This window comes from Ornithorhynchus anatinus, chromosome 2 (genome assembly GCF_004115215.2).
Source record: "Ornithorhynchus anatinus isolate Pmale09 chromosome 2, mOrnAna1.pri.v4, whole genome shotgun sequence".
NCBI classification, from domain to species: domain Eukaryota; kingdom Metazoa; phylum Chordata; class Mammalia; order Monotremata; family Ornithorhynchidae; genus Ornithorhynchus; species Ornithorhynchus anatinus.
In genome coordinates this window covers 28,080,862-28,103,115 of record NC_041729.1, presented here as the reverse complement: position 1 = coordinate 28,103,115, position 22,254 = coordinate 28,080,862, and the positions used below count along the sequence as shown (strand labels likewise).

The following is a 22,254-nucleotide window of genomic DNA, read 5'->3' as shown; positions in this document are numbered from 1 at the left end:
TTGTGCCCTTCTTTAAATAGAATAATTGGCACCCACAGGCACAAGGCAGGTGAGTGGAAAAGCCAGAAATATGATATGTATTACTGGGATGGCATCACGTCTAGTGGTTCATGACTCGAAAAACGTAATACCTGTCTGAACAGCACAGCCCTCATTAATCAATCCACTGTATTTATTGAGCACTCACGGGTGCAGAGCACTATACTATGCGCTTGGAAGTATACAATGCAACAGAGTTGGTAGAACCGTTTCCCTGCCCACAGTGAGCTTACGGTCTCACTGATGCTCACTATTAGTTACCTCCTTGGAGATTTGAAATCTTCTAGAGAAATGTCTCCTTCAAACAGATCCACCCTACTCGTGGAGTCACAGTTATATCCACGGTACTGAGGAAGCATCTAAATTTCTGCACAGACAAGCATATTTTAGGTCTGGATGTGAAATTGCTTCAATCTCACTGGGATTTTGGTGTTCCTAATAGTAGTAGTAAAATGGTAGGGGATAAATTTGATGATGAGTAACCACTTAACAAATACCATAATTATTAAATTTTATTTTCCCCTCTTCTTCCTCCTTTTCTTCCTATTCTCCCTGGCCTTTTCCTACCCATGGAAACTATTAAGGCTTTCACAAACGAGTTACATTTTCATTGTGTGTACTTATTTTGGAAATGTCATTCAAAACTCCTCATCGTTCCTGAGAGTGTGAATAGTTAGTGAGGTTCTGTTACGACCCAACGTTCGTTTTCATTGTAATAAAAAAACCAAATCCTTTACGTTGATTGCAATCAACTGTGAATATTGAAATAATTATATAAAAATTACTGATAAATAGAATGGAGAATGCCTGGATCCTTTCAGGCTACTGTGTTTTTATGTTACTTAAAATCAATTAAAGGAGCGGGCATAGGTTATATTCGCCTTTATCAAAAACATTAGCAGTGGAAAAGAGTAGATCATCATGGTCTCTTGGGGTTGCCTGTTTATTCGCAGAAGGATATTTTCCAGTGTCATGTGTGGAGATCTGGTTCATCTTCAAGGTTAGAATAAACCTCTTAGGTTTTATTCTATGTTCTAGAATAAATATTCTCTTCTACTTGAAGAGAAGCAGCGTGGCTTAGTGGAAGGAGCATGGGCTTGGGAGTCAGAGGACATGGGTTCTAATCCCACCTCCATCACTCGTCTGCTGTGTGACTTTGGGCAAGTCATTTAACTTCTTTGTGCCTCAGTTACCTCATCTGTAAAATGGGGTTTAAAAGTGTGAGCCCCACGTGGGACAACCTGATTACCCTGTATCTACCTCAGTGCTCAGAACAGAGGTTGGCACATAGTAAGCGCTTTAACAAATACTATCATTCTAGATCTTCCTGTTAGTAACGCCTTTCTCATTCCCCTATCACGCCCGTGCTTTCTCATTTCAGGGTTACACAAAGGACTTGGCGACAGACTTTGATGAGAAACATGACGAGTATTTAATATTGCTTCAGCAAAGAAACCGGTAAGATGCAAGCACCCTACAGCAGGCTGTAATATTAGAGAAACATATCTGATTTTCATTAATGACAGGTAGGCTTCACTGTGGGAGGAAAACCGACAGAGCTTCCGCCTCAGAGAACTCAGGGTCTGCCTCTTCGTTAATTTGACAGTCTTGAAGAGGAAACCCAAGAGCCCACCTTGGATCCGCAGTACATCGTCTTAAATTTATCATCCCGTGACTCCCCCGAACGCTCCCACACATGACCACGGAAACCGTCCCCCGAGCTGCCGCTCCTTCTTCCTCGTCCCTGCACCCGACACGTTGCACCTGAGGCTTCTTCGGTGTCTGGGCACCTGAGCCAAGGCTCTGGGCTGCACATGGCCTTCCAGAGCAATAATTGCGGTATTTGTGAAGCGCGTACTATGTGCCGGGCACTGTACTAAGCCCTGGGGTGGGTACAGGCAGCATGGCTCAGTAGAAAGAGCCCGGGCTTGGGAGTCAGAGGTCATGGGTTCTAATCCCGGCTCCGCCGCTTGTCAGCTGTGTGACTTTGGGCAAGTCATTTAACTTCTCTGTGCCTCAGTTACCTCATCTGTAATATGGGGATTTAAACTGTGAGTCCCACGTGGGACAACCTGATCACCTTTTATCCCCCCCAGCGCTTAGAACAGTGCTTTGCACAAAGTAAGCGCTTAACAGATGCCATCATTATTATTATTACAAGCAAATCGGGTTGGACACGGTCCCTGACCCACGTGGGGCTCAACCCCCATTTTACAGATGAGGGAACTGAGGCCCAGAGAAGTCAAGTGACTTACCCAAGGCCACGCAGCAGACAAGTGGCGGAGCCGGAATTAGAGCCTATGGCCCTCTGACTCCCAGATCCCTGTTCTATCCCTCGCTGCTTCACCTAGAGGGATTTTAGCACGCAACTGAGGAGCGGGTACGCAGACCTAGTGCCGCTTTCCATAATAGAAGACCCCAATTCGACTCCCCTCTGGCTCGTCACCAGGTCACTGCTCCCGATGGCGATTTTGTGGCCAAATGTCGAATCTGGGCCACTGTCACTGAACGGCTTGTAATCCACGTCTGTGGTGAGCCCAATCAGAAGGCACTTTCCCGGTCATAAATTACGATCCGGAGTTGTGACCCTAGCCACCTGGGCCGATCCAGCCGGAGTACGCAGCGGCCGTCGGGGCTGCTTTAAGTCTTGCTTTGGGCCAGGTGGCGGGAGGGGGCGTGAAGGGTCGTGGTGGGGACAGCGAAGCCGTTAAATGGAATAGCGGAGTGACCGCTCCCGCTGCCAACACTACAGCTGTTTTGGGGAGGGTTCTAGAAACTAGTTCCGATCACACAGGAAACAATCCAGAATAGCCAGCGGCCGTGCCAAGCATATCTACACCCTTTAGGGTATTTATTGAGCGCTGCGTGCAGCGTGCTGTACTGAGCGCTTGGGAGAGTAAATGTAATAGAGGAGGTAGGCCCAGTCCCTGTCCACACGGAGCGTACCGTGTAGGCGGGGAGAGATATATGAAAATAAGCGACCAAAGGGGGAAATGGTAGAGTGTAAGGATATGTACGTAAGTGCCGAGGGGTGAGGATGAGGTGACGATCAAAGCGCTTAAGGGGTACGCACCCAAGAGCCTAGGCAGTGCAGACGGGGCGGTGAGTAGGGTGGGGAAATGAGGAGTTAGTCAGGGAAAGCCGCTTGGAGGAGAGGTGATTTTAGTGGGGCTTTAACGATGGAGGGAGTAGCGGTCTGCTGGATATGAAGGGGAAGGGAATGTCGGGGCAGAAAGTAAATGGATACTTGGGTCTGAGAGTAAATGGATACTTGGGTCCGGACTCCAGTACCATAGCTGTTACCATGCCATGTTGGAGGACAGAAAGTTAAGCAGTAGCTCCTGTGTGATGCCTGGGCTTTTGTCTGTGTATTTGTGTCTGGTGCCCTTGCCCTTCACTCCCTTTCTCTGTGTTCTTCACCAGTCTTTGAACAAACTCTCTCTCTCTCTCCCCCTCTTCCCATCTCTCTCTCCCTCCCCCTCTCCCCTTCCCCCTCTGTGTGTATCTCTCTATCTCTCCTCTGTCTTTCTTTCTCTGTCTCTCTTTTTCTCTCCCCCTCCTTCCATCCCACCCTCCCTCCCCTCTGCCCCATCCCTTAGTCTCTCCCTTTCACTTTAACTCGTCCCCTGTCTTTCTCTCCTACCTGCCTTGCTTGGCTGCCTTTTGGGCCTGACCCTGGAGAATCCACACCCGGCGTTTTGGCCCTATCAATCAATCAGCAAATTTACTGAATGCCTAATACGTGCGGAGAGCTATACTAAATGCTTGGCAGGGTACATTAGAGGTAGGAGCCCCGACCTTTGTCCTCAAGGAGTTTAAACTCAAAAGGGTTTATAAACTGACCCAAATAAACTCCCAGAACATATGCACATCTTAAACCAAATTATTCTACATTATGGTGTAGTGTGATAAAGCTTTCTCAAGTAACAACTTGAGAAGCATGGCCTAGTGAGGAGCAACATGCCCTAGGGGATAGAACACGGGCCTGGGAGTCAGAAGGACGTGGGTTCTAATTCCGGCTCCACCACTTGTCTGTTGCGTGACCTTGGCAAGTCACTTCACTTCTCTGTTTTGTCATTTGTATAATGAGGATTAAGATTGTGAGCCCCATGTGGAACAGGAACTGTGTCCAACCTGATTAGCTTGTATCTTCCCAGTGCTTAGTGCAGTGTCTGACACATAGTAAGGGCTTACCAAAAAACATTTTTAAAAAAACCCTGCTCTTTCCTTCCTCCTGGGTTTATTAAACAACGAGATGTCCGACTCAGGTGTCTCTGATTCCAACTAGCCAATACTTAAATTATCATGTAAAATAGTATTATCTTCAGAATATCTTCAACTCCAGTGTGAGTATGGGCTCCCTCAAAACATTTTCTAATCTGTGCAGCCTATCTATAAATGGGAAGTTAGGTCGGGGGAGAGTTGATTAATTCATTTCTCATTATTAGTGGAATGACTTAGCATTATCATTTTCTCGGAAGCAGAGATCTTGTCTACTAATTCCATTGTACTCACTAAAGCATTTAGCACAGTTGCTCTGAAAACAGTAGGTACTCAATAAATACTATTGATTGACTGTAGGTTGGCATAAATTGTCCCATTTTTATTGCCAGTTTTTTGTGTCTATGGTTGACAGTGTGAAAAAAAACACACAGAGGGGATGGCTTTACGATCTTTTTGAAGCTCCAGTAAGTTTTCCCCCTTCATTAGGCTAAAAGTCTGTGCAAAACTCCTTGAAATAATCGGCTGCATTCTAGCAAAGTGCATTCTAGAGAAGCAGCGTGGCTTAGTGGAAAGAGCACAGGCTTGGGAGTCAGAGATCGTGGGTTCTAATCCCGTCTCTGCCACTCGTCAGCTGTATGACTTTGGGCAAGTCACTTAACCTCTCTGGGCCTCAGTTCCCTCACCTGTAAAATGGGGATCAAGACTGTGAGCCCCAAGTGGGACAACCTGATTACCTTGTATCCCCCCCAGCGCTTAGAACAGTGCTGGGCACATAGTAAGCGCTTAACAAATGTCATCATTATTATTAGTGACTGAGCCTTAAAAGCACATTCACACACCAACAAGGACTTTCACACTGAATTATAGGTGGTGTTCCAGAATCAGTACATTAGTGTGAGTTGACAGTCATCGTGAAGGCTAATGTAATGTCATGTCTACCAACTCTGTTGTATGGTACTCTTCTGTGTGTTTAGTAGAGTGTTCTGCACACCGTAAGTGCTAAATAAATACCATTGATTGATAATAAGTCCTAACAATACCATAAGAAAACCCACCAAAGAAAGGGGAATGAAGTGTAGATTGGCAAGGGAAGAGATGTGAGGCAGCGAGGAAGCCGACACGTAAGTCCAGCTGAGATGAAACAGGTATCTGGCCCAGGATGGTGGTTGTTTAAATGGAAAGGAAAGTGTGGGTCGGGGAAAGGGTGTGAAAGAGAAACCCAGCAAGAAGTAACAGCAGACTAAATATGCCTAGTGGAAAGCATGGCCTAGTGGAAAGGGCCTGGGAGTCAGAGGACCTGAGTTTTAATCTCAACTCTGCCATTTGCTTGCTTTGTGACCTTGGGTAAGTCTCTTCACTTCTCTGGCCCTCATTTACCACATCTGCAAAATGGAGATTAAATCATCCTCCTTCCAATTTGGACTGTGAAACCCTTGTGGGACAGAGACTGCCTCCAATGTGATAAACTACTGTCTATCCCAGTGCTTAGAATAGTACTTGACACATAATAGGTGCTTAACTAATGCCATAATAATCATCATCATCATGCTAGGCACTTGGGAGAGTGTACTACAATAGATTTGTTAGGCACAATTCCTGCCGTCAAGGAGTTTACAGTCTAGTAGGTCTTGGCATCTGTAGCCTTCTCAGCCCTTATATAATCACAACCACCCTTCAGCACGTAGGTTTTTATCAATCTGTGCACTCTATAATTCACTTATTCACTTGCCCATCTTTCCTTTTTTCTTGTTATAGCCTATTCTACCTCTGTTCTTCTAATTGCAAATTATTTGTAAATTCATTCGTTCATTCGATCATATTTATTGAGAGCTTACTGTGTGCAGAGGACTGTACTAAGCGTTTGGAAAGTACAACTCGGCAGCTGATAGAGACAATCCCTACCCAACGACGGGCTCACGGTGTAGAAGGGGGAGACAGACAACAAAACAAGTGGAAAGGCATAAATAGCATCAAAATAGATAAATAGAATTGAGATATATACACATCATTAATAAAATAGAGTAATAAATATGTACAAATATACGCAAGTGCTGTGGGGCAGGGAAGGGGGTAGAGCAGCAGGAGGGAGTAGGGGCGAAGGGGAGGGAGGAGGAGCAGAGGAAAAGGGGGCTCAGTCTGGGAAGGCCTCCTGGAGGAGGAGAGCTCTCAATAGGGCTTTGAAGAGGGGAAGAAAGTTAGTTTGGAGGATATGAGGAGGGAGGGCATTCCGGGCCAGAGGTAGGACGTGGACCAGGGGTCAACAGCGGGACAGGCGAGAACGAGGCCCAGTGAGGAGGTTAGCGGCAGAGGAACGGAGTGTGCGGGCTGGGCTGTAGAAGGAGAGAAGGGAGGTGAGGTAGGAGGGGGCCAGGGGATGGAGAGCTTTGAATCCAAGAGTGAGGAGTTTTTGCTTCATGCAAAGGTTGATAGGCAACCACTGGAGATATTTGAGAAGGAGAGTGACATGCCCAGAGCGTAAATGATTTGTCCGTCTCCTCCCATTAGAATGTGAGCACCTGGGAGACAGAGCTTGTGTTCTTTTACCTTTATTGTTCTCCCCCAGACCCTTAGCACAGCGCTTTGTACACAGCAGGTGCTCAGTAAATGCAGTCGATTTTACCTCGTGTTTTCAAACGCTAGAAGACATCACATAAAGGTGCCGAAGAGTTGTTCAAGCCCGACTGAAGGAGCGCACCCATCCATGAGATGACCGGGAGAAAATATTGCTGCTCTAACATCAATATTAGCAGTTGGGAAATGACTCCCTTACTCAATGATTGGTGTCGAGAACTTACTGTTTGCAGACCATTACTAAAGCACTTGAGAGAGTATAGAAGAAGACGGCATGAACCCACCAGGAGCTTACAATACAGCCGAATATAGAATACAGTTAGAGTAGCTCTTCCCAATGAAAGCCTGGACTTGCTTTAAGGCTAAGATGAAGGTCCTTTATGCGGGCCATCGGCGGAATAAGCTCTACAGCTAGTGTGGATGTGACCGCCTCTCACTGTTCTTTCCTTTTAAGCTCATTTGCAAGAAGGAGCTATGCCACTTTCCGAAAACCTACATTTTGAATAGGAGGGAGAACAGAGTCTTTCTCTGTACTGCAATCACCGTGGAGGGAGGACTGGGAGAGTTCATTTTTTCGGTTGATGTACTGGAATCTAGAAATGAAAGGAAACCGTGTCAGAGTGCGTGGTAGTATTCCCCCTCTCGCCGTCTCCCCATGTGTGCAGTCGGACCCCTTATACGTTGGTCTGAAAAGGAACATCTGGGCACACACAATTCACGGTTAGCTCGGAAAACGACTTGGACCCGTCAGCCTATGAGTTAGCTTCCTTGACATCGTGGGACCCCGCAATAGAGAGCCAGAGATAATAGGACTTTCACCATAGTCTCCTTGTGGATAGTTAACTGTCATTTCTCTATTAGGATATTAAAGCATTTGAAAACCAAGGATCCCATGCAATTAAAGCTAGAGCACTTGGAGCAAGGATTTTCTGTTTATGTCAATGGAGCTAATTCAGAGGTGAGAACATCTCCAAGGAAAGCCATCCCTACAGATTTCTCTAGAAGCGCCTCACACGTAGAAGGAGCAAGTGGTAAGTGAAAAATACTTTGAACGGGCAAGAAGTGTGTTACCAATGTGGCCATCAAAATTATTCACCAAGCATCTACGTTGCATAGGAAACCTTACTCTCAATTGGGAAAATATGCAGGAAAAAAATGAATTAAAGATGGTCCTTCTCATAAGGAGCTCACATTTTAGGAAAAGGAAGATATAAAACCAGGCCCAGAGTGAGAGGAGGTTAGCAGGGAGAGGTCTAAGGTCTGTGGGGTGGTTGTGAGGGGGACAAGGTTTTTCCCTCTGGGAAGGTCAAGGTTTTGGAGCTCTGGTGGCAGGAGTCACCAGCCCCCAAGGAACAAGAAGGTAGTGGAAGCTTCAGGGAAAAATGGTTCCCAACAGGGACCTGGCTCAAAATCAGCCAAAGTGGATTTCTCTGCCCAGCCTGCCAAATCAGCAGTCAGAAGGGAGAAAACTGCTTTCACAGCAAACACATCCCATCCTCCTCGCTCACCGCCTGTATAAATATGAACCCTCTCCTCATACATGGATATATGAAAGCACAAACATGCCACATGCTGTTTCCTCCCTTTTCACACTCACCTTTGGCACCTTTAGCAGTCCTTCAGATTTGAAGTTGTCAGGGTGTTTGATGACACTGAGATTTTTAGCCATGTGTGAGTGTGACTGAAAAGATGGTTGGACACCTCTTCTAGTTGAGTCTAGAGCTGCAAGACACAACGAATGTGAGCAAAAAGCCCTGCTTTCTCTTCAGCAACCAAGTGACAGGCCTCCCCACGACCCCCTGGCCCACCCTTGCATGCGCAAACACAAACACGCACTAACTCTCACGCAGATGCAAACACACTCTCTTACATGCACATACACACTCCCTTACCCACCATACCAATGTATAGACTTGCCCATCTCTTCTCATGGTTACACAAACACTCCCCAATCAACTCATCGCACAGACATAAACATGGAATATTGGGACATCCCAAAACATGCTCATCCACCGGCACAGAGTCTGCAAGGTGGGAAATTTACACACAAAAGCCTTCACAGAGGCAAACACATAAGGACTAAAGACAGAAGGGGGACCAAGCCGAGATTTATGGTAATACCATCAACAAGCAGCATGGCGTAGTGGTTGGAGCCTGAGCGTGAAGTTAGAAGGTCATGGGTTCTAATGCCGGCTCCACCACATGTCTGTGTGTGACCTTGGGCCACCCACTTTACTTCTCTGTGCCTCAGTTACCACGTCTGAAAAATGGGGATTGAACTATGAGCCCCACATGGAACAGGGACTGTGGCCAACCTGTTGCATCTACCCCAGGGCTTAGTAAAGAGCCTAGCACATAGCACAAATACGATCTCCCTTCATTCTTCTACTGGCTTTGCAAATGTTTTTGTTCAATAGTTATGGAATATATTGAGCACTTACTATGTGCTTGGGACTGTGCTAAACACATGGGTAGGTGCAAGAAATCAGTTCTAACATGTCCCTGTCCCACCCCCAAGTCAGACACTCTTTCTCGGGGGTGGGGGTCCAGCATTTTGAAAAGGGATTCTCATTTGGCTCAGTGGAAAGAGCCCGGGCTTGGGAGTCGGAGGTCATGGGTTCGAATTCCGACTCTGCCACTTGGCAGCTGTATGACTGTGGGCAAGTCACTTCACTTCTCGGTGCCTCAGTTACCTCATCTGTAAAATGGGGATTAACTGTGAGCCTCAAGTGGGACAACCTGATTACCCTGTATCTACCCCAGCACTTACAACAGTGCTCGGCACATAGTAAGCGCTTAACAAATACCAACGTTACTATTATTATTATTATTATTATTTAATGAGCACGAAGGACAGTGAAATAGACTGAAGAGCAAACAATTATAAGCACTAAAACTTCATCCTTTGGTTTGTAAATTAGCCATTTTACCTGTCCGGATTTCAGCTCATTCTCTTCGTTACCTCCAGTAAAGTCTAATTTTTTAATGGCACTTGTTAAGCTCTTTCTATGTGATAAGCACTTTACTAAGCTCTGGGGTAAATACGAGATAATCAGGTAGGGCACAGTCCCTGTCCTTCATAAGGCTCACAGTCTAAATTGGAGGGAGGAGGAGTTAATCCCCATTTTACAGATGAGGTAAAAGAGAAATTAAGTGGCTTGCCCAAGGTCACACAGCAGATAGTTGGCAGAGCCACATTTAGAACCCAAGTCCTCTGAACCCCAGACCCGGACTCTTTCCACTAGACCACCCTACTTCCTAATTGTAATGAAATTCCTTTCAGTGTGAAAATTCATCAGATTAAGTTGGCTGGTTGGAAGAAATAGCTGAGGGTCCAAAGAAGCCGAGCGTTTTGTTTTGTACGCACTCAGAAGCTTTAACCACAACTCTTCCAGACGTGTCTGTGTAGGCTACTTGGATCAAGGATCTGGGATTAAAGGAAGGAATAAAGAAGAGAAATCTGAAGAAAAGCTGCCTTGAATTTAACTTGAAGGTTTCTGAGAATAGATTCGTACAGACATGCCTCAATTTTATGCGGAATGATTGTGACTTGGCAAACTTTTTCATATACTTGAAGGTGTCCTCAGAAAAAACTTAGAAGAGATGTAGATGAGGAGTGTGTCTGAGAGCAGAGTAGCTAGTAAGTAGTGGAGGGGTGGAGGAGGGGAAGGAAATAAAATTATTTTACAGTTTAGTGAGTAGCTGTAGTCAGGATAGCGGTGACCCCGAGAAAGGAATAGGGAAGAATTTAATGATGCCCTTTGAAAGTCTCTCATTGACCCGCCGTGAGCAGGCAAGATTCCCGCACACATGAGCTCAGGATTTTATGGCCTCGAGTTGCAACAGGAATTTACATTCTTTTCTTTTACCTAAACCTGTGCGTTGGTTTCTCCTCCAGTTCCATTTGTCGGATCTTTATTACCTTAAATGAAATGGTAAATTAAGAGATTGCTAGTGTTCCTATGGGTAGACGTCTACGTGTCGTATCTACTATATACCGAGCATCGACAGCAACAACATATTATAAATAACGTTCTTTAAATAGTCTCTTTATCGTTTTCAAGAGTTGCATCACCAAATCACCATGCACCTCTCTTACTTTCGTTCCAGATTCTGGTAGAAAAACTCTCCTTAAAGAGGCAGAGGAAGGCCTGGGACGTGGCTCGCGGACAGCTCCAAGCAAAGTTCAACGGAAAGGGTGGCATCAGGTCTGGAAATAGAGGAGTGAATGTATCCTATAATCATCAGATCGCCCTTAACAGCAACAGTAAGAAAAAAGAAAGGTGGTCTGCAAAGGGAACATAAATGCATAAAACCTTCCCTTCAGTGTTTGAACAGCCTTTGGTGGCCAAATATAATCCAGCCCTCTCTCAGAATACTGGGAGCAATTTGTTTCATCAGAATCTCAAAAAAAGCCTAAAAGGTACTGAATTCCATGGGGTTTAAAAATGATATTGACTGTGTTCTCACCAAGTGCAATTCACTATACTAAGAAGTGCAAGGTAGACTCCCCGCCCACAAGAAGCCTACACTCTAGCAGGAAAGACTGATATATGATGAGACAGAGCAAATAAATTGACAGGACCCCTGATACACAGAAATAAGACAAATATATATATATATATATATATATATATATATATATATATATATATAAAAGTACTAAGAAGGCTACCAGGCTTATCTGACTCAGGAAGAGAAAGTTAATCAGGAAAAACAATGCTCCCTTATTTTTAATGGTATTTATGCCAGGCACTGTACTAAACGCTGAGGTAGATATAAGGAAATGAGGTTGGACACTGTCCATGACCCACACTGGTACTCACAGTCTTAATTCCTCTTTTACAGATAAGTGACTTGCTCCAGATCACACAGCAGACAAGTGGCGAAGCGGGTTTAGAACTCAAGTCCTCTGACTCCCGGGCCCATGCTCTTTCCACTAGGCCGTGCTGCTTCTCTATCAACTCTAATGTATTGGATTAATCAATCAATCAATCTTTTTTTTTCATTTATATAGCATTTGTTAAGCGCTTATTGTGCGTCGGACACTGTATTAAGCAAATGGGGTTGGATTCGTTGAGTGCTCAGTATGTGCAGAACACTGTACTAAGCGCTTGGGAGAGTCCAGTGAAACAGAATTACCAGACAATGAGTGTACCATCTGTACTCATCGAATGAATTAGTACGGTGCTCTACACACAGTAAGTGCTCAATAGATACCAATGATTGATTGATTTGAGTCAATCAACAGCAGAGAAGCAATATGGCCTAATGGATAGAGCACAGGCCTGGGAGTAAAAAGGACCTGGATTCCGATCTCGGCTACATCACTTATATGCTCTGTGATCTTGTCACTTGAGAAGGGGCGTGGCTTAGTGGAAAGAGTCCGGGTTTAGTAGTCAGATGACGTGGGTTCTAATCCCGGCTCCGCCACTTGCCTGCTGTGTGACCTCGGGCAAGCCACTTCTCTATGCCTCAGTTACCTAATCTGTAAAATGGAGATTAAGACTGTGAGCCCTGATTACCTTGTATCTACCTGATTGAGTCCCACAACCTGATTACCTTGTATCTACCCCAGTGCTTAGAACACTGCTTGGCACATAGTACGTGCTTCACAAATACCATAATTATTGTTATTATTACTTCTCTGAGCCTCAGTTACCTCTTCTGAAAAATTGGGGTTAGGACGGTGAGCCCCATGTGGGACAGGGAGAGTGTCCGACTTGATTAGCTTGACTCTACAAAATGCTCAACAGGGAGGTACGAATAAAGTTCTCCAGGGGAGATATCTACAGAGTGCTTGGTGGGGAGATATGCCCAGAGTGCTCAGTGAGGAGGTATGTTCAGAATACTCGCTGGCAAAGTACGGACAGAGTGCCGGGCTGGGAGATGTGTAAAGTGTGCTCGGTGGGGAGGTCTTTACAGAGTTCGGTAAGAAGATGCGTACAAAGTGCCCAGCAGGGAGATATGTACAGAGCGCTTGGCGGGAAGATATGGACAGAGTTCTCAACCGGGAGATCATTACCAAGTGCTAAGCAGGGAGATATTTACCAAGTGCCTGGGGATGGGGGAGGACACAGAGGAAGTGCTCGGCCGGGAGAAATGTACAAAGTTCTTAAGGGGAGCTACGTACACAGTACTCTCTGGGGAGATATGGACAAACTGCTTAGCGGTGAGATGCGTACAAAATGCTCGGCAGGAAGCTATGTACAAAGTACTCGATGGGGAAGATATGTACAGCGTATTAGGAGGGGAAGATACCTACAAAGCGCTCGGTCGGTAGATCAATCAATTGTATTTATTGAGCGCTTATTGTGTGCGGAATATCGTACTAAGCCCTGGGAGAATACAATATAGCAGAGTTGGTAGACACATTCCCAGCCCACAATGAGCTCACAGTCTAGATAGAGAGGCAGACATTAATATGAATAAATAAATTACGGACATGTCCCTAAGTGCCCTGGGAGGGCTGAATAAAAGCAGCATGGCTTAGTGGAAACATCATGGGCTTGGGAATAAGAGGACTTGGGTTCTAATTCCGGCTCCTCTACTGTCTAGTTTTTGATCTTGGGCAAGCCTCTTTACTTCTCTGTGTCTCAGTTACCTCATCTGTAAAATGGGCATCAAGACTATGAGCCCCATGTGGGACAACCTGATAACCTTGTATCTACCCTAGTGCTTAGAACAGTGTTGGGCACATAGTAAGCGCTTAACAAATACCATAATTATTATTATTACAAGGAGTAAATCAGGGTGACGCGGGAGGGGATAGGAGAAGAGGAAATGAGGGCTTAAGCGGGAAAGGCCTCTTGGAAGAGATGTGCCTTCAGTAAGGCTCTGAAGGTGGGGAGAGTAATTGTCAGCTATGAAGAGGGAGAGGGTTCCAAGCCAGAGGCCGGACATGGGCGAGAGGTCGGAGCTAGATAGACGAGATCAAGGGACAGTGAATAGGTTGGCATCAGAGGAATGAAATGGGTGGGTTGGGTTGTAGAGGTAGGAGGTGGCAAGGTGATTGAGTGCTTTAAAGCCGATGGTAAGGAGGTTCTCTCTGATGGGGAGGTAGATGGGCAATCCCTGGTGGTGCTTGAGGAGTGGAGAAACATGGACTGAACGTTTTTCTCCAAAAAAAATCCAGGCAGCAGGGTGAAATATGGACTGGAGTGGGGAGAGACAGGAGGCAGGGAGATCAGCAAGGAAGCTGATACAGTAATCAAGGAGAGATAGGTTAAGTGACTGGATTAACATGGCAATTTGGATGAAGAGGAAAGGGAGAATTTTCGCGCTGTTGTGAAGGTTAAACCAACGAGATTTAGTGATAGATTGAATATGTGGTTTGACTGAGATAGATGAGTCAAGGATAATGCCAAGGTTATGGGCTGGCGAGACAGGAAGGATGGTGGTGCTCTCCATACTGATGGGAAAATCACAGGGAGAACAGGGTTTTGTGGGGGATGATAAGGCGTTCTGTTTTGGACTTAAATTTGAAAATATGTTCAAAAGTGCCCTGCGGGGAGATATGTTCAAGTGCCTGGTGGAGAGCTATGTACACAGTGCTCATTGGGGAGATATGTACAAAATGTTTGGTGGGGCGATATGTACAAAATGCTCAGCAGGGCTATGTGGACAAAGTAAAAACCTGTTTGGGTCATAAAGAAGTGCTGTGGTGACAGTACAGGGAGGAGATGAAATATTAGTCAGGGAATGCCTCCTGGCAGAGATGGAATTTCAGAGGGGCCTTGAAAATGGGGAGAGAAGTAGTCTGCTGGGGGTGATGGAGACAGAAGGGATGGAGTGAAATCACATTGGTAGGAGAGATGAATAGGTTGCTTTGAAAGGAACCCAGCTTATGAACTGGGATGTAGTGGGAGAAAAGTAGCGGGGAGGTGGGAGGGGATTTTGAACTTGGCAAGAGGTGTGGGAGCTCTCAGATTTGGCAAGGGGTGAAGCTCTGGGAACAGTGTAACCTTGGTGATGGAAGCAGTAGAGTCTAGAACAAGCAACACTTAAAAGGCTAATCATTTATCGACAAAGAAAAGTGTATTTTAGTGCAGGATACCTACTCTTTGCAAGTGTTTGCTTAGCCCCAAGAGATGCCTATATTTCTACTTCTTATAGGAACCATATTGCTCGCATAATTGCTCCAGTTTTTGCATTTTGCTCTTATGATGGGTTACGTTACATTTGAAAAAAGGGAAATCAGGAGAAAAAGCAAAGGAAGAAAAAGAGGGAGAGTAGGAAGAAAAAGATTAGAAGATATTTGAATCGGAGTCTCTTACTTGTATTAGACTTTCCTAAATGTCACACACAATGCACACTTAATTCAATCACTCCACTCCCTGCTCCTCTTCTGACCTTGGGAGTTTGCACATCTCAGTGAACAAACTCCTGCCCGAGTTCTAAGCCTGTATCTGCAGAGTGAGCTTATCCTAACCCTTTTCTTTTTCCTACACTGGTGTCCACTGCTTATAATAATAATGTAGGTATGTGTTAAGCGCTTACTATGTGCCAAGCACTGTTCTAAGCACTGGCGTAAATGCAGGGTAATCGGGCTGTCCCACGTGAGGCTCCCAGTCTTAATCCCCATTTACAGATGAGGTAACTGAGGCACCGACAAGTTAAGTGACTTGCCCAAAGTCACACAGCTGACAGGTGCCGGGAGTAGAACCCATGACCTCTGACTCCTAAACCCGTGCTTTTTCCACTGAGCCACACCACTTCCCCGTATGAAAACAACCTTTTATTTCATCCTCAAAAATAGGGATAGGGAGAAATTATGCGGTGAAGGCAGTTCTGCAACCAAGTATAGCAATTTACTTGGAGTCACGTGTGCACTTTTGTTCCCATTTAACACCCTTTGAGGTCAGTTTTGGTCTTTAAAATCCTTCTGTTTCTGAGTGGATTAAGATTTCTGATTGCAACAGGCACGTCATACTTGGGTGGACCCGTGACTCTTAAGCAGTGCAGTCATTTACCAAGCCGCTGTCAGATTTAATGAACATCATCAGTTGTTATCCTTAAATTGGTAGCGAAAGGACTCGTTTTCCAGCAATCTTCTATGGATTTGTTTAACATCTCTAAAATAAATTCACTCCAATTAAGCAATTACTTTGCTTCTACTTTCAAGCATCTCTGATTTCCAGCAGCAATTGAGACTGTCCAACCATGATCCGGGGTGCTCCAAGCGATAAATTCCATGAGTTAAATTCAAGATACAGTCTGAATTCTTTTTTCATTTACTCTGTTTCTACAGTAAAAAAAGTATATTTAAGGATGCATCAATCTTAAACTGATAAAACAAATGCTGTTCACTTTAGAATATCAATTGTCAATAATTTCTCCCAAAGGAATTCATTCATTCAATCGTATTTATTAAGCGCTTACTTTGTGCAGCGCACTGAATTAAGCACTAGGGAAAGTACAATACAACAATAAATAGTGACAATCCCTGTCCACAACAAGCTCACAGTCTAGAGGAGGGGAGAAAGACATCAATACAAATAAATAAAATTACAGATACATACATAAGTGCTGTGGGGCTGGGGTTGGGGGCAGGTGGGCGGAGAGAGCAAAGGGAGCAAGTCGGGGCAAAGCAGAAGGGAGTGGGAGCTGAAGAAAAGTGGGGCTTAGCGAGTTGACGGTCTTCAAGGCAAAACTATTAGAAGATGAGAGGAGAGGATCTCTATCTTTGTCCCAGTTAACTTGTCATTAACATCATCAGTGTTCATTGCTTGCGTAGCACTGTGCTAAGCATTTGGGAGAGTATTATAGAAACAAGACCCGCGATTATTGCCCTCCATATTTTAAATATAGCGAGGGTTGACAGGCCAAATTAATTTGCGAATTGGGGGAGCAGAAGGGGAACCAGAATGGAAAGGAAATGGTATAATGCTTCAGGGTGAAATAGCCAAATAAATCATTGAATTCATGAATAAAATATGCATAAGTACACAGGGGCTGGGTATTGGAATGGAGTGTATCTGGGTGGGGTTGGGTTTCTGGAGGGTTAGGATTTTAGGAAGTCTTGGAAGTTGGGAAAAGCTGTGGTCTGGCCGATTTGGGGATAGTGACAGTCCAGTCTGGGAAAACATGAGCAAGAAGTCGGAGGCAGGTTTGGAGACTCTGAGGTACAGTTAAAAGTGAAACCTGGAGGAATGAACTGTGCAAGCTAGGGAGTAGCGCGGAGAGAGAGCTGATACGCAAAATGGAGAAAGCCCATATGAAACTTTGAAGCCAATGGTAAGGAGTATCTGCTTGATACGGAGGGAGGTGAATAGCCGTTAGAGTTGTTCGAGACATGGAAAGATGTTGGACAGGCAACATGGCGGGAACATGATTTGTGCAGCACTGAGGAAAAGGAGGAGGAGGAATTTTGAAGAAACACAAGGGAGAGTAAAATCGAGAGATCTATCTGCCCTGTTAGAATGTAAGCTCCTTATGGGTAAGGAATCGTGGCACAGTGGAAAGAGCCCGGGCTTGGGAGTGAGAGGTCATGGGTTCAAATCCCTGCCCTACCACTTGTCAGCTGTGTGACTGTGGGCAAGTCCCTTAACTTCTCTGAGCCTCAGTTACCTCATCTGTAAAATGGGGGTGAAGACTGGGAGCCCCACGTGCGACAACCTGATTACCCTGTATCTACCCCAGTGCTTAGAACAGTGCTCTGCACATAGTAAGCACTTAACAAATACCAACATTATTATTATTATCATGTTCTCTTGTACTTCCCAATACATTGTACTCAGTAAGTGCTCCATAAATACCATTACTGCTTCTGCGGAGTACTTCTTTTTGATCATTTCCCTCCACTGGGCATTTGGGAGCACACAGTAGAAATAAGAGACACCAGCCCTAAGAGGTTTAACAGACTAATGATGTCAGGCAGACATAAACTGCAAGCATAAGTAGGAGAGAGTAAGTCTCACTCCTCATTTTTCAGTTGGGAAAAAGAGGCACAGAGAAGTTAAATGTCTTGCCCAAGGGCACACAGCAAAGGAGCAGAGCTGGGATTAGAACTCAGGTCCTCTGACTCATTCATTCATTCATTCAATAGTATTTATTGAATGCTTACTATGTGCAGAGCACTGTAAGGTTTGTGCTAATAATAATAATAATAATAATAAGCACTGTACTAAGCATTGGGGTAGATACAAGATAAGCAGGATGGTCACAGTCCATGTCCCACATGGGGTTCATAGTCCTAATCCCCATTTTACAGATGAGGTAACTGAGGTATACAGTTGTCAAGTGACAAGCCACCCAGCAGACAAGTGACAGAGTCAGGATTAGAACCCATGTCCCTCTGATTCCCATGTCTGTGGTCTATCCACTAGGCAATGCTGCTTCTCTTTTATTATCCAATATATGCAATATAACTATGACAATTGATAGTTAATGTGGTATCAATATCCACATCGTCATCATTATGGCCCAGTCCTTTAGTGGAAAGAAAACACAACCCTATTTCCTCCCAAATAACTAAAATCAAAACAGGAGTTGTTAGTGACTTCGGAACAATTTTGGGTCTGCCTGTCTCTCCTATTAGAATGAAAGCTCCGGAGGGAAGATACTTTTTTTTAACTTCTATTATGTGTGCCCAACTTCTGCTGTCATGCACCACACATAATTGGCCCTCAATGCTGATGATGGTGATGATGAATCATTTTTGAGATCTAGCAAAAATGATCGGGGGACCAAACAATTTTGGGCATGAAGGTAGATTGAGAAGATTAAAGCTGAAAGGAGATACGATTGAAATCTAGAGAATAATGAAGGGTGTGGAGGGAGGAAACGTGGAATTGTTGTTCTAGACTATAAGCTCCTTGTGGGAAGGGAATACATTTACCAAATCTGTTGCATTTTACTCTTCCAAGCACTTAGTACTGTACTCTGCGTGCAGTAGGCACTCTATCAATACCACTGATTGATTGATTGATCAGTCTGTGGTTTTGAGCTTTGACTGTGTTCAGAGCATTGTTCTAAAATACTTGGGAAAATACATTCGAGGAAGAGATGTGGTCCCCTGACCTTCCAAAGCGTGCACAATTCCACGTCTGAGAGATAGCTAATTGAAGCATGAAAGAGGCAGAGGAAAGATATTCTTCACTGTAGTCAATCAATTTTTATGGAGCATTTATTTATGCAACGCTTACTTTGTGTAGAGCACTGCACTAAACACTTTTAAGAGTGCAGTATAGCTATATAACAGACACATTCCCTGCCCACAGTGAGCTTACAGCCTAGAGGACTGATTCAGTACATGTGAAATTCATTATCCAAGGAATTATGTTGGCAGATAGTATCAAAAAGCTCAGCAAAATTGTGGATACATTCATGGACGAGAGGGCCACACTGAAGCGTTGGAGAGAAGCTGAGGGTTGTAATGGGGGAAAGAATGGGATATTTACAAGTGCATCCAGAGTGGTAAGGGTGGATATCATGAAGGACAGTCATCGTCCCATTTGTTCACGATCCCTTTGGTGCCCCGGCAGACAAGAGAGTATTAGCCTTGATTGACCTTTAGCCTGACCCAAAGTGTCATTTTTTCCATTTTTATGTGAAGGTCATTATGGAAAATATACAACTGAAACCTGTTTAAATTTTTATTTGTAGAAGTCTATACAGATTAGAGCCGAATCTGGACCTAGACTCTACATAGACCCTCCTGACTATCCGGAAGATTTTGAACCATATGAAAATGTGAACCTGGAGACAAAGGACTCTCCTAGTGATTGTTTCCAGGTATGAATCGGCCTTGGCATTCTTGCCCAGTTTTTCTGATGTGTGGGCAGACACAATCAAGCAGCCCGTGCAGATAAAGTGGCTGGAAGACTTCGATTTCTGCTTTCCTCATAAAGCTATTTTGTCTTTCCAATTGGCCATTGCATTATATACAATTCACATGTTTAATTATAGCAGCCCTCTGTAATAATTTCCGTGAATATCTTAATTTTTCTAAGTATTCCATTTTTTAACTGATCCGAGTTAAAAGAGTATACACAAAAACTGAATGTGAAAAATAAAAGTTGAATAGCAAGTTAAGTTAAAAAAAAAGCTAAAAATGTTTTCGGCAGCATTGCTTCAACATTTTTTTAATGGTATTTGTTAAATGCTTACTGTTTACCAGACACCGTATTGAGAGCTGGTGTAGATACAGGATAATCAGGTGGGACACAGTCCCCGTCCCACAGGGGGTTCGCAGTCGTAATCCCCATTTTACAGATGAGGTAACTGAGACACAGAGAAGTGAAGTGACTTGCCCACGGTCACACAGAAGGCAAGTGGCAGAGCTGGGATTAGAACCCAGGTCCGCTGACTCCCAGCCCATGCTCTTTCCACTAGACCACACTGCTTCTTTGAATGTCATACTGTCAACAATCAACCAGTGGTATTTACTGAACACTTACAGTTTTCAAAGCACTGTACTGAGTGCTTGAAAAAGTCCAATGTAACAAAGTTGGTAGAGGATATCCCTGCCCACAAGAAGCTTACAGTCTACCCGGGGAGTCAGTCATGGAAATAAATTAGCGGTAGGGGAAATTGTAGAGTGGCAATCATTTACTTTGATATTCTACTTTGGTGTTCAGCAAATGGAATCCAGATCAGTGTAGAATACTTTCAAGGATTTGGAGTTGAGTTCCCAGGCAGACTCAGTTTCACTGAAGTGACCCCAACTCTTGTGGAGGTGTGTATTCGTTGTATAAGCTTCAGCCATGTTTGTGGCTCCCTTTTAATACTCTCTAGTAGTAAATAAACCCACATCTCTTGTTATCACTTGTTTCATATTCTTTTATATATTCATTAATTCAGTCATATTTACTGAGCACTTACTGTGTGCAAAGCACTGTAACTAGGCACTTATAACAGCAGACACATTCCCTGCCCACAACGAGTTCACAGTCTAGAGTGTATATTTATTCCATCGTATTTATTGAGCGCTTACTGGCTGCAGAGCACTGTTGTATACAAACCTCCCCCAAACTTTAGGTAACAATATCTTCTGAAAGATATCAAGCTCTTTAGATGTCCTTGGCATTTGTGAATTGGGCCTACTGTAAATGCAAAAAGATCAGGTTTCTTGCTTTTTGAGAGCTTGATCTCTTTTCAACCTCATGGGAACGTTACTGTAGGTTTGGCAGCAATTTACCTTAGCATAAAATGGTAAAGAAGGCTTTCTAGCCGAGGCAGAACCTTTAATGGGAGTGTTCTGAACGAAAGCACATTTTCATTAAGTGAACTCACTAACGTTTACTAAGTGTAATAAGGTCCTGAGAGTGTTATAAAAGATGTTCTCCTACACCAGCATACCACTTTTAGTCTACCCCTTTATCATTTTGAGAATTCTGAACTTTTTTCCTACGTTTGGCCAACTTCTCTTAGGAAGGGCCAATCTCAAAGAAAATTTGGAGCATTAGCCAATTTTTGGTTGAAATAGCGTCTAGAAATAATTTTTGCATATAATAAATAAGCCCTTCAGATGAGGTGCCTGAAGTTCCTTTAAATTAGGAAGGCCCACTACCAGAAGGACATGTGCTTGGGCTGTTTTAGTCATGGGGATGGGTTTGCCATTTGCCCTGTACCTCAGCCTCTCCCCGCCAAATGTTGGCCTCGTTCCAGACCATTGCATCCTTCACTTTAACAGATGGCTTCTTTACCCTCAGTTTATTCATGTGCCTGCACTGAGTGAAACAGTCACCTTCTCTTTAACAAATCTAAAGAGCAGTAAGTTCAAAACTCAACTCTTCACCTTCTCTCCCAAATTTTTCTCCTTCACCTAACTCCAATTACAGTTAACACCACCACCATCCTCTCATTGTGTCTCAAGTGCATAATGCTGGCATTATCTTGAAGCACTCGCCACTCCTTACCGTTGGCTCGAAATAACTCAATCACCTTGCCTTGCCGTACCTCCCTGATTTCCTACTATAACCCAACTTTCACACTTTGCTCCTCAAATACCAACCTACTCACTTCACTTTACTTTGATCTTGACTAACTTGCCACCGATTCTTGCCCTCATCCTGCCTCTGTCCTGGAACGTCCTCCCTCTTTATTCATATGCAACAGACAATCACTCTCCTCATCTTCAAAAGCCTTTTGAAAAGCACATTTCCTCCAAGAGGCCTTCCCCGACTAAACCCTCATTTCCTCTTCTCCCACTCCCTCGGCATCCCTTTTCACTTGGATTTGTCCCTTTATTCACCCCTCCTTCAGTCCCACAGCACTCGTGTAAGTATCTGTAATTTATTTGGGCTTAGAATAGTGCTCTGCACACAGTAAGCACTCAAACAATATGATTGATTGATTATATTAATGTCTATCTCCCTCTAGACTGTAAGCTCATTGTGGGTAGGGCACTTTATATTATATTATATTGTACTCTCTTAAGTGCTTAGTAGAGTGCTCTTTTTCACTACATCCCGATTC

At 44.3% G+C, this 22,254-nt stretch overlaps 1 protein-coding gene across 5 annotated transcripts in view; it reads left to right on the top strand.

The window, feature by feature from the left end:
* The window catches only part of KATNIP (katanin interacting protein), a 116,448-nt gene that overhangs the window by 23,253 nt on the left and 70,941 nt on the right, over positions 1-22,254 (top strand). For 4 of the 5 annotated variants that reach the window (XM_029054329.1, XM_029054319.2, XM_039910893.1 and 1 more), the window contains exons 3-6: positions 1,421-1,497; positions 7,696-7,865; positions 10,945-11,042; positions 19,441-19,569. In XM_029054329.1, the coding sequence (XP_028910162.1) occupies positions 1,421-1,497; positions 7,696-7,865; positions 10,945-11,042; positions 19,441-19,569 (474 nt within the window). The remainder of the gene's footprint in view (positions 1-1,420; positions 1,498-7,695; positions 7,866-10,944; positions 11,043-19,440; positions 19,570-22,254) is intronic. The other variant, XM_029054337.2, reaches the window with a different exon arrangement.